The sequence below is a fragment of the Rhinolophus hipposideros genome (genome assembly GCF_964194185.1).
Source record: "Rhinolophus hipposideros genome assembly, chromosome: 11".
NCBI classification, from domain to species: domain Eukaryota; kingdom Metazoa; phylum Chordata; class Mammalia; order Chiroptera; family Rhinolophidae; genus Rhinolophus; species Rhinolophus hipposideros.
In genome coordinates this window covers 52173050-52189303 of record NC_138057.1, presented here as the reverse complement: position 1 = coordinate 52189303, position 16254 = coordinate 52173050, and the positions used below count along the sequence as shown (strand labels likewise).

General features: G+C 40.3%; 1 protein-coding gene across 2 annotated transcripts in view; it reads right to left on the bottom strand.

Moving 5' to 3' along the window:
- Positions 1 to 16254, bottom strand: part of RECK (reversion inducing cysteine rich protein with kazal motifs) — a 63941-nt gene extending 47687 nt beyond the window's left edge. For both annotated transcript variants that reach the window (XM_081066875.1, XM_081066872.1), the window contains exons 1-2: positions 16087 to 16254; positions 2662 to 2720 (exon numbers count right to left, since the gene is read on the bottom strand). In XM_081066875.1, coding sequence (XP_080923001.1) covers positions 2662 to 2720; positions 16087 to 16186 — 159 coding nt within the window. In that variant the 5' untranslated portion in view covers positions 16187 to 16254. The remainder of the gene's footprint in view (positions 1 to 2661; positions 2721 to 16086) is intronic.

The window sequence follows — 16254 nt, the reverse complement described above, 5'->3', positions numbered from 1 at the left end:
AGACTTGAACATAAGCAGTTACTTTTCTCACTAAACAACTGATAATCACACCTAAAAAGAAAGATGAATGCTTACTCAGAATATATATTAGAATATATACTATATTACACAAATCACCTCAGAGCAAAAAATTTAATAACCAAACCTGTACCCCATTCACAGCAGAAACGAACAGATCACAGGGCTTACAATCCTGATCTTGAGAACCTTTTTCTTTAACTCATACTATCTCCTCCTTCTGTCATAACTCATTTCCCTTTGTCTTCAAACAAGCAAAGGCCTCTCGTCTTGAAGCAAGTCTTCATTTCCTGCACTGACTTACTGACTTCTCTAATATTCCACTTTTTCCTTTCATTGCATCCATTGCTTCACCAAACTCACAAACCTTCACTGACCAGCTTCCATAAGCAAGGGCATGAGTACAAGATGAATGACACGATTTCTATACTCAAAAAATGTATAATATAATTGGGAAAATAAGATATAGATAAGAACTGAAGACATTTTTGCAAGTTTGAAATATTACATAGATTTAAATTTTTCAAAAAAATGTTTTAAATCTCTGCTAAAAGTCTAACTTTTAGTCCCACCACTCCAGTCAATCTAGAAGTATTTATGGAGTTTTGTATGTCAGGCGCTATTCTAAGCACTGAGTGATTCAGCGTAAACAAAGCAAATGAAGTCCCTGCTCTAGAATATCTCCCCTAACAGTTTTCTTTTTAAAACCAAGGCCTTTTCTCAGAGAGCAAACTCCTTGACTTTTATTTGGCATCCGACACCTTATTTTGTTGACTATTATAAAACACCATCCCTGATTTCTTATCTAATTCAAATTAGATAATTCCAAATCTCCAACTGTCTCCACAGAGTGGTTTTCGACAATAACTTAGCAATTCACCTTCCCCTTAAACCAAGTCTTTTTCCCAACCTCCCAAAGCCATCCGGGTACTATTATTCACTCCAACTCAAAACCTAAACAGCATCAGACTCCACCCTTTCTTCCTTCCCTACTGGTTGAAGAAATAATGATTCTTCACTCCGGTATTTTCTTTCATTTTGAATGAGTGCTGCCAGGTTCAGCACTGTGCACTCACTCCTCCCGTGACTGGAACGACTAACTTACCCAACTGTTGAGTTTGACGGGAGAAACTGAACATATGTAACCCAGCTCTTACCTGTCCTCCTCGGGGAGTAAATCTAATTCTGTAGTTTAGTGTGTATTTGAAGATAAAAGCTACATCCAATATTTGTATAAATAGCAATAAGAGTAATATTTGGGGTCCTATCTGCCTTATTCCTTTGCATATTTCTCAATTAGTTAAGAACTAAGAGAAGAATGTTCTTTATTGGGGTAACTATAGTATTCACTTAATTTGCTAAGTTATAGAATTTCTAACATTTCTGATTTTAAGAAATTAGACCTTGCCTTAATTTTAAGAAATTAGGCTGCAGGTGCCTCATAAAAATCATTCACCGCATGGTGGAAAAAACCCAGAGGAAACCAAGCAAAAAGTCAGGAAAGCAATGCTTCCAAAAGTAGCAAGGCTACTTTAAAAGCTCCCTTACACTGATGCCATCAAGGGGCCATTTTTGCTTCTAAAAGGTATTTTTCTGGCAATAAACTTACAGAAAACTTAATTTGCTATATAGTGTTTTAACGTGAATCTCTAGCAGCTATTTAGATGAGCTGAGTCACTGTCTTGTTTTATAACTAGAAAGCATCTAGCAAAATCTTTCTAAATTCATAATACTGTTTGAGAGATCTTTTAATTCCAGTTAAGTAGCTCTCTCAGTTTTAGGAAGTGACAAAATCCAGGTTATTACTTGAAAAGTTGATTGAGGCCATTAATTCTCAAGTGCTAAGGCTAGAACTACACAACCAAGATGATGAAAGAAAGGTTAAGATTTTATGAACAGGTATTCTCAGTGGATCTTGCCTAAAAAGGCACAACCAAAAAAATTCAAACCTACAGAAGTTTCAAAAGCAGTACAATGAACACTCCCAGCCTTCATCTAGATTTGCCCACTATTAACATATTGCTACATCCGCTTTAACTCTACATAAACACATTATTATTACTCTTATGTTGATGAAACATTTTAGAATTCATTACAGACATGATCGCTGATCAGTCAATTCCTATATTCTAGCAAGGACACCATCCTACCCAACCACAATGTATCACCAAATTCGGGATCAATGCACTGATACAACATTATTATAGCCTGTATTCCCATTCACTAAAATTTGTCCCAATAATGTCCTTTACAGCAATCTTTTTTATTCCAGGATCACACGCTGCATTTACTTGTCATGTCTCTTTAGTTTCCTTTAATCTGGAAATTTCTTATAGCCTTTGTTTTTATAACACTGATATCTTTTTGAAGAGTACAGGTTATTGTTTTGAGGAATATCCCTCTATCCAGGCTTGCCTTATTCTTTCCTCAAGATCAGGTTACGCATTTTAGGCAGGAATTCTACATGAGATACTGTGCTCCTTTTCAGCGCATAATGTCAGCAGACACATTCATTAGTTCCAGTATTGGTCATGTGAACTCTGATCACTTGGTTAAGGTGCTGTCCAACAGATTTCTCCAAAAAATTATACTCAATAGACTGTTACATAACTAAAACCCTCTAGAACTATGATGTAAACTTACCTGTTCACATACATCACGGCACATTTGATTATCCTTGGAATGATTACAACACAAGGCACCTAGGAAGAAAAAATAAACACCCAATGTTGACCACTTTAAATAAACAAGATGGTTAGACTAATTCAGATGGTTACACAAACCATTTATTCAAAAGATTACTATTAAGTTTAATTCAACAAACCTTTACTATGTATCTATTAGAAGCAAAAGACAGCACTAGGATGGTTTGAGGACATGGTTCCTGCCCTCAAGAAGCTTGTAGTCTATCGAATAGGGAAGACTGTCATGTAATAATAACAGCTGCTATGTATTGTGTACCTTCTATATGCCAGAATTTTACTAAGTTTGCTTTATGCGTAATCTCATTCAATCCTTATAAATGCCCTATGGACTATATTCTATTATTATACCTATAATGTAAAATTAAATGATAGAAAGACAGTGAATTTTGTTTTGCACATGTTAAATTTAAGGTCCCTATAGGACATCCAGATAGAAATCCCAGTAAAGTCAGAAATCCCAGTTGGATAGCAGGTAAATCCAAGCCTAAAGATCTAAATCTGGAAGTCATCGGCAAAAAGGAGGTATATGGAAATGAATGACATTGCCTAGGGAGTGTTTCTAGTGAGAAGTGAACCCAGCACCAAATTCTAAAGAACAGCAACATCTAAGATATGGGAAGAAACAAAGAAACAGACTGAGAGGGAACAGTGAGGGGTAGGTCAACTACCAGAATACAGCATCACAGAAAAGGGAGTAGTTAGTGTCACGTACCAGAACAGTCAGATTAGATTGAAGACTGAGAAAGGAAATGGATGGATGAATTAGGAGGCCACTTAGCGACCTTCACAAGGTACTTTCTGTGGAGTTGGTAGTAGTGAACGCTAAGCGGTAAACTAGAGGAGACAAAGTATAAACAACTAATATAGGCTCTCAAGAAGCCTAGCACTGACGGAGGGGGAAAGGGGTAGGTGCAGGAGGATGCAAAATCAAGGGAAGGTTTTCCTGTTGTTTTTATTTTTTTTTAGTGGCCTTTGTCCCTGGTTCCTGGGAGGGAGACTCTAAATCCCTAGAATTTCCTGGGCCATAGGAGTGCCCTTGTTATGTTAATGAGTGGCCCCAGGTCTCACCTAGATAGCTTCAACTCGGGATGGGCCAAACCAGCAAGATCAGCCAGGTGAACAACCCGCAGCGGCAGCAGTGCTCTTAACCACGTTGCCAGTCTGATCCCCACAGGGTCCACTGTGAGCTGCGCCCTCCACTACTAGATTGAAACAACTACTTGACTTGGACCTGGAAAAACACGCTTAAACAAAAATGTTTAAAAAGTATTTAGAGAAGCCAAAGGCCTTCTTGTTAAAAAAGGCCTCTTTTTATCACATGGCTGATATCTGTTAAAATATCAGCCATGTGATCAGAGGGTTGGGGCTTTGAGCCACATGATAGCTACCAGCACCTCCCAATCTCCCAACCTCCAGTGGGACACAGGAAATGGAGATTGTGTTCAACCACATGGCAAATAATTCAATCAATCATGTCTATATGACGAAATCTCAATAAAAACTCCAGATACCAAAGCTCAGTGGTACTTTACTGGTTGGTGGACACGGGCCGGGAGGCCGATGCACACTGATGCCACGAGAAAAGGGCACACAGGTCCTGCACTTCCTTCCGGACCTCACCCTGTGCTGTCCCTGCATGTGGCTGACCCTCCTGATTTGTACCCTTTATAATGAAACTGTAGTTATAACTATATTGCTTCCCTGATTTCTATGAGTCATTCCAGTGAATTATGGATCCTGAGGAGTCAAGGGAAGCCTGGATTTATGGCCAGTTGGTCGAAGTGTGGGTGGCCTGGGGACTCCCAGGTGTGGCTGGTGTTTAGAGTAAGGGCAGGCTTGTTGGGGCCTGAGACAGCACAGGGACTTGTGCCCAGGGCCCAAAGGAATGCCGGGTAAGCTGACCACAAGAATGCCACCAACCCCTCACTCCCTGCACAAAAGTGCAGAAGTAGCTGATTATTAACTCCCTTCTAACTGCTTACTCCCTTGCACATGTGGAAATCACTGTTCTGCATATATAATTGATCAAGGTTTGACCACTATATGACCTTCCTGGGATGGCAATAACAAGCAGTCCACCACCTTGCCCCACAGTTTAGGCACAAACATAGTTAGTTACCAGACAACGTAGCCAGTAAAGAAAGCCTGCCTTTTTAAAAAAGCCCACCACTTTCAAAAAGCTCACCTTTTCGCACAAGCCCAGCTTATATAAAAGCATCCAAGCTGAGCCGGCCCCCAAGTCTATCCGAAGGACCTTCCTCTCCTCTGTTGCCTTCCTCATGCTCTAGCATGAGCTTAATAAAATTTGTCTGGAAATTTTTGTAAAGTTTCCTCTGGATTTCTATCTTCAAAACCCAAGAACCCAAATACCACTTAACTTGTGGGGTCTGTTCTAACTCTGGGTGGTTGGTGCCAGAATTGAATTGCTGTACACCCACTTGTAGTTGAAACAGAATATGGGATATGGCTCAAGAAGAGGCATCATGTTTGGGGCTAGGGCTACAACAGTGAAGAAATGTCATGCTCTCCGACTTCATCCAGGTTACAGTCTGATGGTAGAACAAGAGGTACAACAAAATCTACTAGACAAGAGGAAAGGATATAAGGACACACGTAAATTAAGAGGAAAGGCGACAGCCTCTATTTTCTCAGTGAAATTGAGATTAGGTCTGAAAACAAAAAGGGCTGAGTTGGGGTTGGGGACTTGAGATCAAATTGAAGAGGCCTATAATAGTGACTTTGAAAAACAGAGAAAGGAGGCAGCTGTAGGGATATTTCTCAAACTTGTGTTCTATGAGACACTGTTTCGTGAGTTGTTAATATTTATCCCTCAAGAGAAAATGTTTCATGTTCAAATAAATTTGGAAATGAAGGATTACAAAAAGTTACAGGGGCCGGCCGGGTGGCTCAGGCGTTAGAGCTCCATGCTCCTAACTCCGAAGGCTGCTGGTTTGATTCCCACATGGGCCAGTGGGCTCTCACCCACAAGGCTGCCGGTTCAAATCCTCGAATCCCACAAGGGATGGTGGGCTCTGCCCCCTGCAACTAAGATTGAACACGGCACCTTGAGCTGAGCTGCCGCTGAGCTCCCGGACGGCTCAGTTGGTTGGAGCGCATCCTCTCAACCACAGAACAGCAGAATTCTGCCGGTTAGACTCCCGCAAGGGATGATGGGCTGCGCCCCTGCAACTAGCAACGGCAACTGGACCTGGAACTGAAGCTGCGCCCTCCACAACTAAGACTGAAAGGACAACAACTTGACTTGGAAAAAAGTCCTGGAAGTACACACTGTTCCCCAATAAAGTCCTGTTCCCCTTCCCCAATTAAAAAAAAAAAAATCTTAAAAAAAAAAAAGTTACAGAATTCTTCACTGCAGGACTTCATGAAGACTTTAATATATTAATATTCACTATTAATCTCCTAAAAGGGAATTTAAGTAGATTTCTCACAGCACAGAACACTTTTTCATGCCACTTAACATTTCAGAGTGCCAGTTTGAGAAATATCAAACTAAAGAAAAGGAAAAATGTTGCCAAGCCCAGAGAAATTCATAAACTCCTTATAATCAGCAGGGACATGTTACTATTCTAGAGTGTAGGTGACTGGAAAGAACATACAGCTGGACTGATCGCTCAGGAGCTGTCTAGACTGGCGACTCAAAAGAGAGAAAATGAAAACCTATTTCAAGCAGCTACATCTGATACAATGCTTTAAAAAATATATTTGCAATATAATCTCTTCAAATGAAACCTATACAATAAGATGTATATAACAATAAGATGTATACAATAAGATATACAAATAAGATGAAGATATTTGAATCTTCATCAATAAGATGAAGATATATAATAAGATATACAAATAAGATGAAAACAGAGCTTGTTTGATTGAGGTAGGATTGGTATTGAGAAGAAATGAATGAATAAACATATAAAGTCCTCTTTAGATCTTACCAACAAGCCTTCTAAAGTTTAAAACTAGAAATTGTTTCTCCATAAAGCTATGGATGAAAAACGGGCCACATATTAAACCTGACAAGCTCAGGGGAGGCCCAAAGTAAAACGCAGAGACAAAAGTAACCACACAGGGTGGTGTGAACTTAAAAATTCCTAAATAAAAGCGGGTCATCGTGGGCAGTCCTAGACTTGTAGATTCCTTGACAAAGGTCAATCTTTAACTTTGAAATTATCTATTGTCTTCGTGCATCTAAGGTAACATACCTTTGAAATGTCAAAGTAATCTTTTCCAGAGCCCTGGAAGGCACAACCGTGGGCACCAGAGTATGACATCACATTGTTATCTTGTCCAAAACCATCCCTACATGTTGTAAATGTTAACTATCCTGTACCTACCAATGTAAAAGATGTATGTGCCCCTCCATTTTACTTTTTATCCAATTGCAGAGATTTCCCTGCTTTGCATTCTCCCACCCCCTTAACCCACCACTAATGAATTTCCTGTAATCCCCCTTATGTCTACTTTGATTCCAATGTATAAAATAAACTGTAAAATTGCCATCCTCTGGGGGCGATTTCTCCATCCCTTGAGATTTTGCTTCCCAGCAATTGTCAGTTTGGCTCAAATAAACTCCTATAAGGCTTTTTCTTAGGCTGGATGTTCTTTCATCAACGAAGCAATGACAGGGTCTATATCATATCACTGGCATAACACTATAGTTTGGTTTCATAAAAGACTATTGTAGGGGTGGCTTTCTTATACTACTTCTATGGGAAAAGGTGTCTTGAAGTTCTAAACATTTGACTTAAAAATTCTGAAGAACATGTCAAAATGTCACTAAGTTTCAGAAGAAAAAAATGTTCCTTACTTTTTATGGCTGTAGCTACTTTCTTAGAAGTTAATTCCAGGGAGGGCCCAATAATCACTCATGAGGTTTTCTCACAATACCCCTTCTCCCCTGCCATACTGTAGTGCTACACTATCCCCATCTTTTAAGATTCTGCTATGTGCCCAGCCTCATTAGAATGGAGAGGGCAGGCAGGAAAAAAAAAGCTCTCCTGATACTGATGTGTTCTAGAAGTTGCAACTCTCTACTATCCTCTAACACGAAAGTCACATGAGGGTAAAAAATCCAGCTGATCATGAGCAAAGATAACCCAGGATAACATATGGTCCCAATAAGTACAGGCTTAGCAAAAAGCAAACAACCAGGCAGATAAGAGTCGGATTTGGGTCTAGAGATTTTTGAAACAGTTTCTTGGAGCAAAAGCCTATTTGGAACAGAAACATAAAATGTGTTATAATTATAATTATAATTACAATGGAACGTTTTATTAAAGATGTAAACGTAAAAGCCTATTTTCCCCTATTTAATGGTGAAGGTAAAATTTTAAATTTAAGTTTTTTAAATAATTATTTTTTTCATTAAGAAAACCCAAATTTGGAAAAGAAAAAGAAAGATGATCTATACTCCCACTGTTCTGCCAGAACCTATGCTGACATTTTGACATATTTCCTTCTAGGCTTTCCAAAAGCCTGACATTACTGACAAAAAAGGATTAAAGAGGGCAGCCTGCAGTCCTCTGGCAATAACTCCCTTCCCCCTCCCAACCAAGCATTCTTCTGTAATAGTACATTTCCTCTCGAGAAAACTGCCACCCTCCCTTGAACAAGCTAGGTGCCCTATGCTCCGTCACATTTTCCACACTCTCTTCTTAACTTTAAGTATTATTATATTTGGTACACATTTTTCTTCTTTGGAAACGATAAAAATTTATTAGAATCTTTAACACTGCATATTTTTCAAGAAATAAATGTCTACAAATAGACATCAATTCATGTTTTCTTTAAGAATGGGGGGGAAGGGATTCTAATGCAATTAATGTGGCAATTAAGGTCTTTGTCTTTTTTAGAGCTACTAAAATGGATTAATTGGGTCAGTCAACTATTATAGTGCAAAAAAACTCTCCAAAGCCTATTGCTTTATACAAGGCAATGAATTTTAGAAATTTGTTTTCATAATTTGATTCTAATTTAACTTGCTCTTCAAGAAAAAAAGTCTAAAACTCTGTTTAGTCTCATAAAATGGAATTGAATAGATAAAGGCAAATTAGTTCAAAGTAAAACTTGATATTGACATGATGAAAATAAAAAGCATACGTGTTATCTTCATTAAAGATATAAGGATAGGTGTCCTATTTGCATTATTACTCGAAGAGTCTGTAATTATAAAATAAATACCAAAAACTGATTATTAAAGGCCACCTATGTTGGGTTTAGGAAGGTATTAGTGTAACCTAGACATATGCAAGCAGAATTATCTAATAATTAGAAACACCAAGTTATGGCTGCTGGTTTGGGCCACATGTTGTACTAAAGATAGGCAAGTAAGCAGGAAGCAGGCTCCAGCCACAAAGGGAAAGCGCAACTTCTAAGACCAACCAGCACTTAAAAAAACAAATACACACCCTAATCTAAAACTAAAATATTCATAGAATTACAGGATTTTTGAAGTTAAAAGGGATTTGCCACAGAAGCCTCCCAAAAGCTATAATTCAATTTGATTAATGAAAAGCCATTCTTGTTTTCTTTTCTAAAGGAAATACAGATTCCCCTCTAACTAATGTCTTCCTAAAGAATTACTAAAACAGAACATACATATCCCAAACTACAGAAGGGGGAAAAAACTAAATCTGAGCTGATACTGGGAAAAGGTCATTCTAAATAAAAAAGTTATGTTAATTTTTAAAAATCTGATCTTACTTTTAATCAAATTTTTATTTTCAAAACAGCCTGGAAATCAACAATCACTTTATAAACGTTTAAATGACAACTGCAACTTTAACTTATAAATGCATTCTTGCAATTGTCACATTTATCTCCTAAAAAATATGTGTGTGTAGAGGGGGAGGAGGACAGGGAATGTATCATCAGCCAAGGAAGAGCCAAACAGTAAAATGATTACCCATAAACCCAACCTGGATTCAATATTGCTAACATCTGTCATACTGCTTTATCTATCGATCTGGACAGACATTTATTTGTACTTATTTATTTATTTTCCTGAGTCATTTGCAAGTGACAGGTATCCTTCTCCACTACTTGCCTCAGACTGCACTGCTGCAACTGCCACTTACATTCATTTGATTCTATTACTAATATGACTGTCAGATTAATTTTTTGAATAGAGCTTTCACGATGTCATTCTTTTAATCAAAGGCCTACACTGGCTTCCTACTATTCTAAATTCTCCAAGTTTTCTAACTTCTCCTTCCCTGACCTATTATTTTTTAACAAGGAAAGCCTACATTTACCTTGAACACAGCTTTCTACCTGAAATGCTCAGTACCCTCTTCCTGCAGATCTAAATTCCACACATCTTTCAAGGCTTAAATCCCACCTCAACTACTTAGTAAGCTTTTATTCTCCAACAACGCCAAGCCATGTTGGTTTCTTTGCTTATTTAAGGCCCTACTATTCTAGTCAGAACTGGAAACTTGAACACTTAACTCTTTTTTCATCATTTCATGTCTGTACTAATGGTATTCCCAGACTGACTGTAAACTTTTTGCACCCATTTAGCACAGTGCTCAGCTCAAAAAATTTAACTGATTAAGTAATAATTTCCTAGTTATACAATGCCTTTAGTACAAAAGTTTTATTTCCCTCACTGTACCACTTCAGTACCACATTTCATATAGTGATCAACCCATAATTTAGCAAACATCGTAGGAGTTTCTCGCCTAGGTCTGTAAGGGTGAAATTTGGTAAATGAATAACATAATTAGATGTAGCTAGTTGCAGTTAGATCTACACTGATATTCAGCTGTTTTCTCTGTTTCTCCCCTCACTAACTGACTTAAAAACTCTGTTTTGTTACATTTCCTACATCTACACATACCTCATTAATCTAGTTAATCAGCAGAATCCCGATCTGGAAAGGGCAATTTCTTAATCCTCAGGCGACCGGACACCCGGATCCTTTTTGCAACTCCCTTGCAGTTTTTACTGGTGACACATAAAGCCCCAGGCTGTGGTGGCCTGGCCGAGTCCCAAGGAGATAACATTATCTTAGAACAGACCAGACCCCAGAAAGCGATATCAGCCCTCAGACCTGCCTGCCTGCCCGACCTCCCCTTTTCTTTGTTTTTCTTCTTGTGTACCTATAAAACCTTCTGACCGGTCTAGAAACAGGAAGGTGGCCTTTGGACAGGAGTCTGCCATTCTCCCAGGATGTCAGCATTCTGAATAAACCTGCTCTTTTTCCCACTTACCTTGTCTCTCAATTTTTAACTTTTAAGCGGCAGGCAGCCGGACCTTAGCACGGAACCAGGTCTAAGATAAACTGAACCCAATCATATACTCAGGCACAGAGATACGCAGCCAGTTGCTGGTAGGCTGGGCAGCTAATAGGTCAAGAAGAGTTGGGGCTGGGGAAATTGAAGTTTTATGGTGGTGCAGCCACCTTGAGCTGTTTGGTGGAGACTGGGAAATGCAAGAGATGAACAGAAAGAAGCGATGTAAGGTGGAGAGAGACTGGCTCCAAAAGCAGTCTTGGTTCCTAGCAGCTTTCCAGTTCCCACAACAGTCCGCGGTCGCGCTATGCTACATTTCCTACCCTGGTATTTCTGTGCTCCCTGTTACATGCTACGTAGGTGTCAGATGCTAACTAGGCCCCTATTCTGGAGCCACCTTGGTTTCTGTTCCTTTGGGGGTCAAAAGAGCCTTAACCCAGACATTCAACATTATGAAACAACTCAAGCAGATGACTCTCTTGAGATCCTCCCCCAGATGCTAATAGCCAGGATTCTTGGATAATTCCCTTTTCCACTCTTGCTGCAAGCTTCCCATTTACAAAACAAGAGATCTAAAAGTGTGAATGCAAACAAACAAACAAATGTGAGTGGGACTGTCTCCCTTCCAATGGTATATTCCATGGTCAGAATGTTTCTCTTAATACTACCCTTTTCTTCATGTTGTCTATGTGCTTCACAACATCCATATTGTGTGCAATCTACTTGACTAAATCACATGATTTTTCCTCAATTATATTCTTCAGATTTAGAATATAAATGGAAATGTACTAATATAATCACCATATATTAGCAATGTAGACATTATATATTTTTGGTGATATTTCATGTCTGAATTTCCCACTAAATCATAAATTCCATGAAAACAGTGACCATGTCTATTTTCACCTACCACTTTATATCTAACGCCTATCATGCTGTCTGGCACTATTAAGAGCTTAATATTTGTTGAATGGATTACTGACAGGTATGAAATTGAGCTTAATAATCAATGGGCCCAGGGCAGTTATTCCTAATATCCATCTTAAACATATACAAAAATGGAACTTTTGATTCTCTTGCTGGCTCACCTGCCACCTCCTCCAACCTGTTCCTCCCCATCTTCCCAGCCTCAGCAAATGGCATCGGTTTTTACTTGGTTGCTCAAGGTAAAAATCGATGAGTAATCTTTAATTCCTCCTTCCCTCACTTCCCACATCCAATCCATCAGCAATGTATCTTGAATTTCTCTTCTTTTATCTCCACAACCACTCTACTCTAAGTCACCATTCTCTCCTGATTCGACCACTGCAATGGGCTTCTCTAGTCACCCTACTTTTACTCCTACCACACTACAATCGTTTTGGGTTTTTTTTTGTTAATTCAGCAGAGTGATCTAAAATATAAATCAAAGTACACATCTCTTACTTAAAAGTCTACTGGTTTCTATCTGTAGACGGAATAAAATCCACCATCCATATGTGGCTTTTTGCAAGGCTCAGCACCACTCCGCCCTAGACTGCTCTCTTGCTCATTTTATTGCAACTATATTGACCCTCTGGCTCCTTCTTGCCTTAGGGCCTCTGCACTTTCTGTTCCCTACCCATATTTTCTAAGGACAACACCCTCATATCTTCAGATCTTGGTTCTGAACTTGACTTTCTAAAAGAGGCCTCTCGTGACATCACTATGTAAAGAACCACTCACTCCCCATCTGCGCACACAATTCTCTGTTATCATCTAGTTTCCTTCATTTTATTTATCTGTTTATTGTCTATCTCTACTCCACTAAAATGTAAGCTCCTGGACAGCATCAATCCTACACCTAGAACAGTGCCTGGCAGATAGTAAGCATTCAATAAATGTTTTTTGAATAAACATCTGTAGTATTGCTGTTTTAAATCTCACATTTTTAATATATAAAACGCACCTCTTGACATCACCCCACTTTCTTCTAGAAGTGGCACAGAGTGAAAAGTATGATTAATGAAAGGTTGCTTAAATCTACAAATTTAAGACTGGAACTTTTAGCAGCATACCAGAATGAACTGTCATATCTGGTCTATCACCAATCCTCGCTCTTTCTACAGTTTGTGGGCCAAGATATTTCTTTGAAAAGAAAAATCTGCTTTTTATTACTTTCATCCAGATAGGCATTTGCTTTTTCTAACTTAAAATTTATTACATTCTTTTTCAGGATTTTAAGCTATTACATAATTTCTTAAATGTCAACTTATTGAAACCTAGCCTTTAATGTTACATCTTTCCCTCTTTTGTACTATTACAAAACATCTTAAACAGAAACAGAGCTACTGTCAGGTGCCATGACACACAGATCCTGAGACTACAGCACAAGGTCCCATCCTATCCTTCAAAGGGAAAACTAGAAGTATGTGTGTTTGGGGGCACGGACAGGGTGGGATTGGAAAGTTAACTGAAATACAAGTGTGGCATTACTCCAATGAGGAGCGTGTGGCCAAACTTGTCAAAAGATGGTCATAACTGAGCAAGTAACATCACTCCCTCCCCTCCGAGGAACGGGAATGATAATCTCTAAGTGGGAACACACAAGACTTGTAAAACCTTATACCAGAGGAGACACGAGTACCCAACCTTGGATGGGGTAAGGAGAGGGGGAAAAAGACTGTCTCAGCATGAATACAAGCTAAGCCTACAATGAAATACAATTTAATATTGTGTTCCCAATTTTTGTTTAGGATTGAGGAATATTTTCCATACTTTCTACAAATTCACAGTGGAAGCTTTTTGTCCATTGTATTACTTAACGTCCTTTATGCAAAGAAACAGGCAATATATGCCTCCCTGAATTTAGTACAAGGGACAAATCTCACTTTTAGGTCAAACTTGACATTTTTTTTCAATCAATGCTGCCATGGACTTTTAGAAGTGGAAGAGCCTTTAGAAATCATCTAGCCCAGCGTTTTCTAAAGTGTGCTTTAGGTGTTACGAAGAAAAAGAGAGTTCTATAGGCAAACAAGTTTCCATCTTTCAATAATAATTTTATTGATATAAATCATGTTAAATTAATTAAACAAGAAGGCCATTAGAGCAGGTGGCTTTACTGCCTTAATTGCCTACTTAAGCAAACCAAAACCTAAGCCTATAATACCTCAAGGCTAAGAAATCAAAACTGAATAACAACCAATCACAAACAGCCACCTAGTCTTTCTTAAATAAGACATCCATTTAAGCTATAGCCAATCAAATAACTTCTTTGCTTTGCTTCCAGCTCTTCTCTATGCAAGTCTTTCCCCTAGCTCCTGTCACTTCCCATTTGAATCGACTTTTGCTCAAATAAACCCTTAAATTTTTTAATATGCCGCTGTTTATATACTAACAATCACATACTATAAAATTCATCCTTTTAAAATGTACAATTCAGTTGTTTTTGGTATATTCATGAAGTTGTGCAACTATCACCACTATCTAACTTTAGAACATTTTCATCACCCTAAAAAGAAACCCCACACCCATTAGCAGTCATTTCCCGGTTCTCCCACCAAACAAGTTTCTTTACCACAGGAATCCTTGGACTTTTTACTGGGAATCTAACATGTTTTCTGAATTTATAAGGAAGGGGTACAATGTGCAGTGTTTCCCAAACTTATTTAATAGTTAACATTTCAGTACTTACTACCAGTAGACAATATTCTAAATGCTATACATGTATTACCTCAATTCTCACAATAAAAATCTACGAGAAGGTACTATATATAATAAATGTGGATAGTAAAGCACAAAAAGACTAAGTAACTTGTCCAAGTATTCTTAACTACTCCACTCTACTGTTGCCCACAGAATCTACTAGTTGTGAAATGAGAATAGACAACTAGTATTCTATGGACCGTAGCTCTAGAAATGCTTTAGTTCAATCTCTTTAACTTAATGGCACAAACGGGACCCAGAAAGGTACTCAGCTGAGTTAGCCAGGAATACACACCATTCTCTCCCTCTCCTTTGATGTCCATCTAATGGACAGCTAAATTTGGAACCCAATTACAATTAACTAACTCCAGGTTCCTGACACAATTCTCTCCCTTTAAGTACCTTCTTGCTTTTAAAAAAAAAAAAATTAACATTATAAGCTGCCTTAAAACCTTGCTGAGGCTGATTTTTCCATGTCTAGGTGGAAGCTCTTTCTGTAAGCAATGCACTGCTCCACCACTTCTGCATGTATGAATCTTAGCTACCTTTTAATGTCTAGCGCAGCTGGGGAATCACTCAATTTTCCTCCCACCGGTACCCTCCGCCCTTCATCTCTTCTCGACACTTCTGCCTCGGAGTCCAGCTGCTTGTATCCTGCGGTACGTACCCGACCTCCCGGCCAGAGAGAGCTCTGGAGGGCAGGCGTCCGCATCAACTGCTAAAGCCCAGCACAGCCTGACAACCAGCGCTGACCACGTGCCTATCCACTCTTGGTTTAATTCCTCCAGAGCAAGAACAAAACTCCTCAAGCCTACCAGCCCCCAGAGAGCGGGGTTCACTGATTTTTAATGTCTCTCTCCAGAGCCCAGCGCTGTGTCGGACACACAGTGCACCCACAGCGAACGGCAGCAGAATCGGATTTCGAAGGCTTGGGCCCATGCTCTTCTGCGCCTTGAACCTGGCAGGCGGTGGGGCCCATCAACGCTCGCCGCCCGAGGTCGGCCTTTCGGAACCCAGCTGAGGGTCAAGTAACAATAACTGGTCAGGGCGGCGGTGGGGTGGCTGCACTTCCGAAATCCCATCCAACACTCGCGACGATCCGGGGCGAAGGCATAACACCCTTTTCTGACAGATACCCAAGCCTGGGGAGGCGGTCAGGACAGAGCTGGGGTCTCCGGTCCCGCGGACGACAGAGCAAGGCCTCGAACCCGGGTCACCGCTCCCAGTGCAGCAGATCCTCGGTGCAGGGAGAGCAAGGGCGGAGATGGGTCCTCGCTCGTCCCGCCTCGGCACCCCCTCCCGCCTGCTGGGACCTCCGGTCCTTGGGTCACCGGACGTGGGCCGGGTCTGGGGGTCTCGCGCCCCCCCGCCCCCTGCCCCGCGCCATCTTGGAGCGCCGAGACGGCCGCTCTGGACCGCCCCGAACCGCTGCTCCAGCAGTTACTCACCCGCACTGCCCGGGGCCAAGCCCCCTGCCACCTCCGCGACTCCCGCCACGGCCAGGAGAAGCAGCAGCGCAACCCGCGGGGAGGCCCGGACAGTCGCCATGTCCGGGCCGGGCGGTCCGGAGCCGTGGGATGCTCGGACCCAGCCTGGCCGCCGCCGCTGCTCGCCGA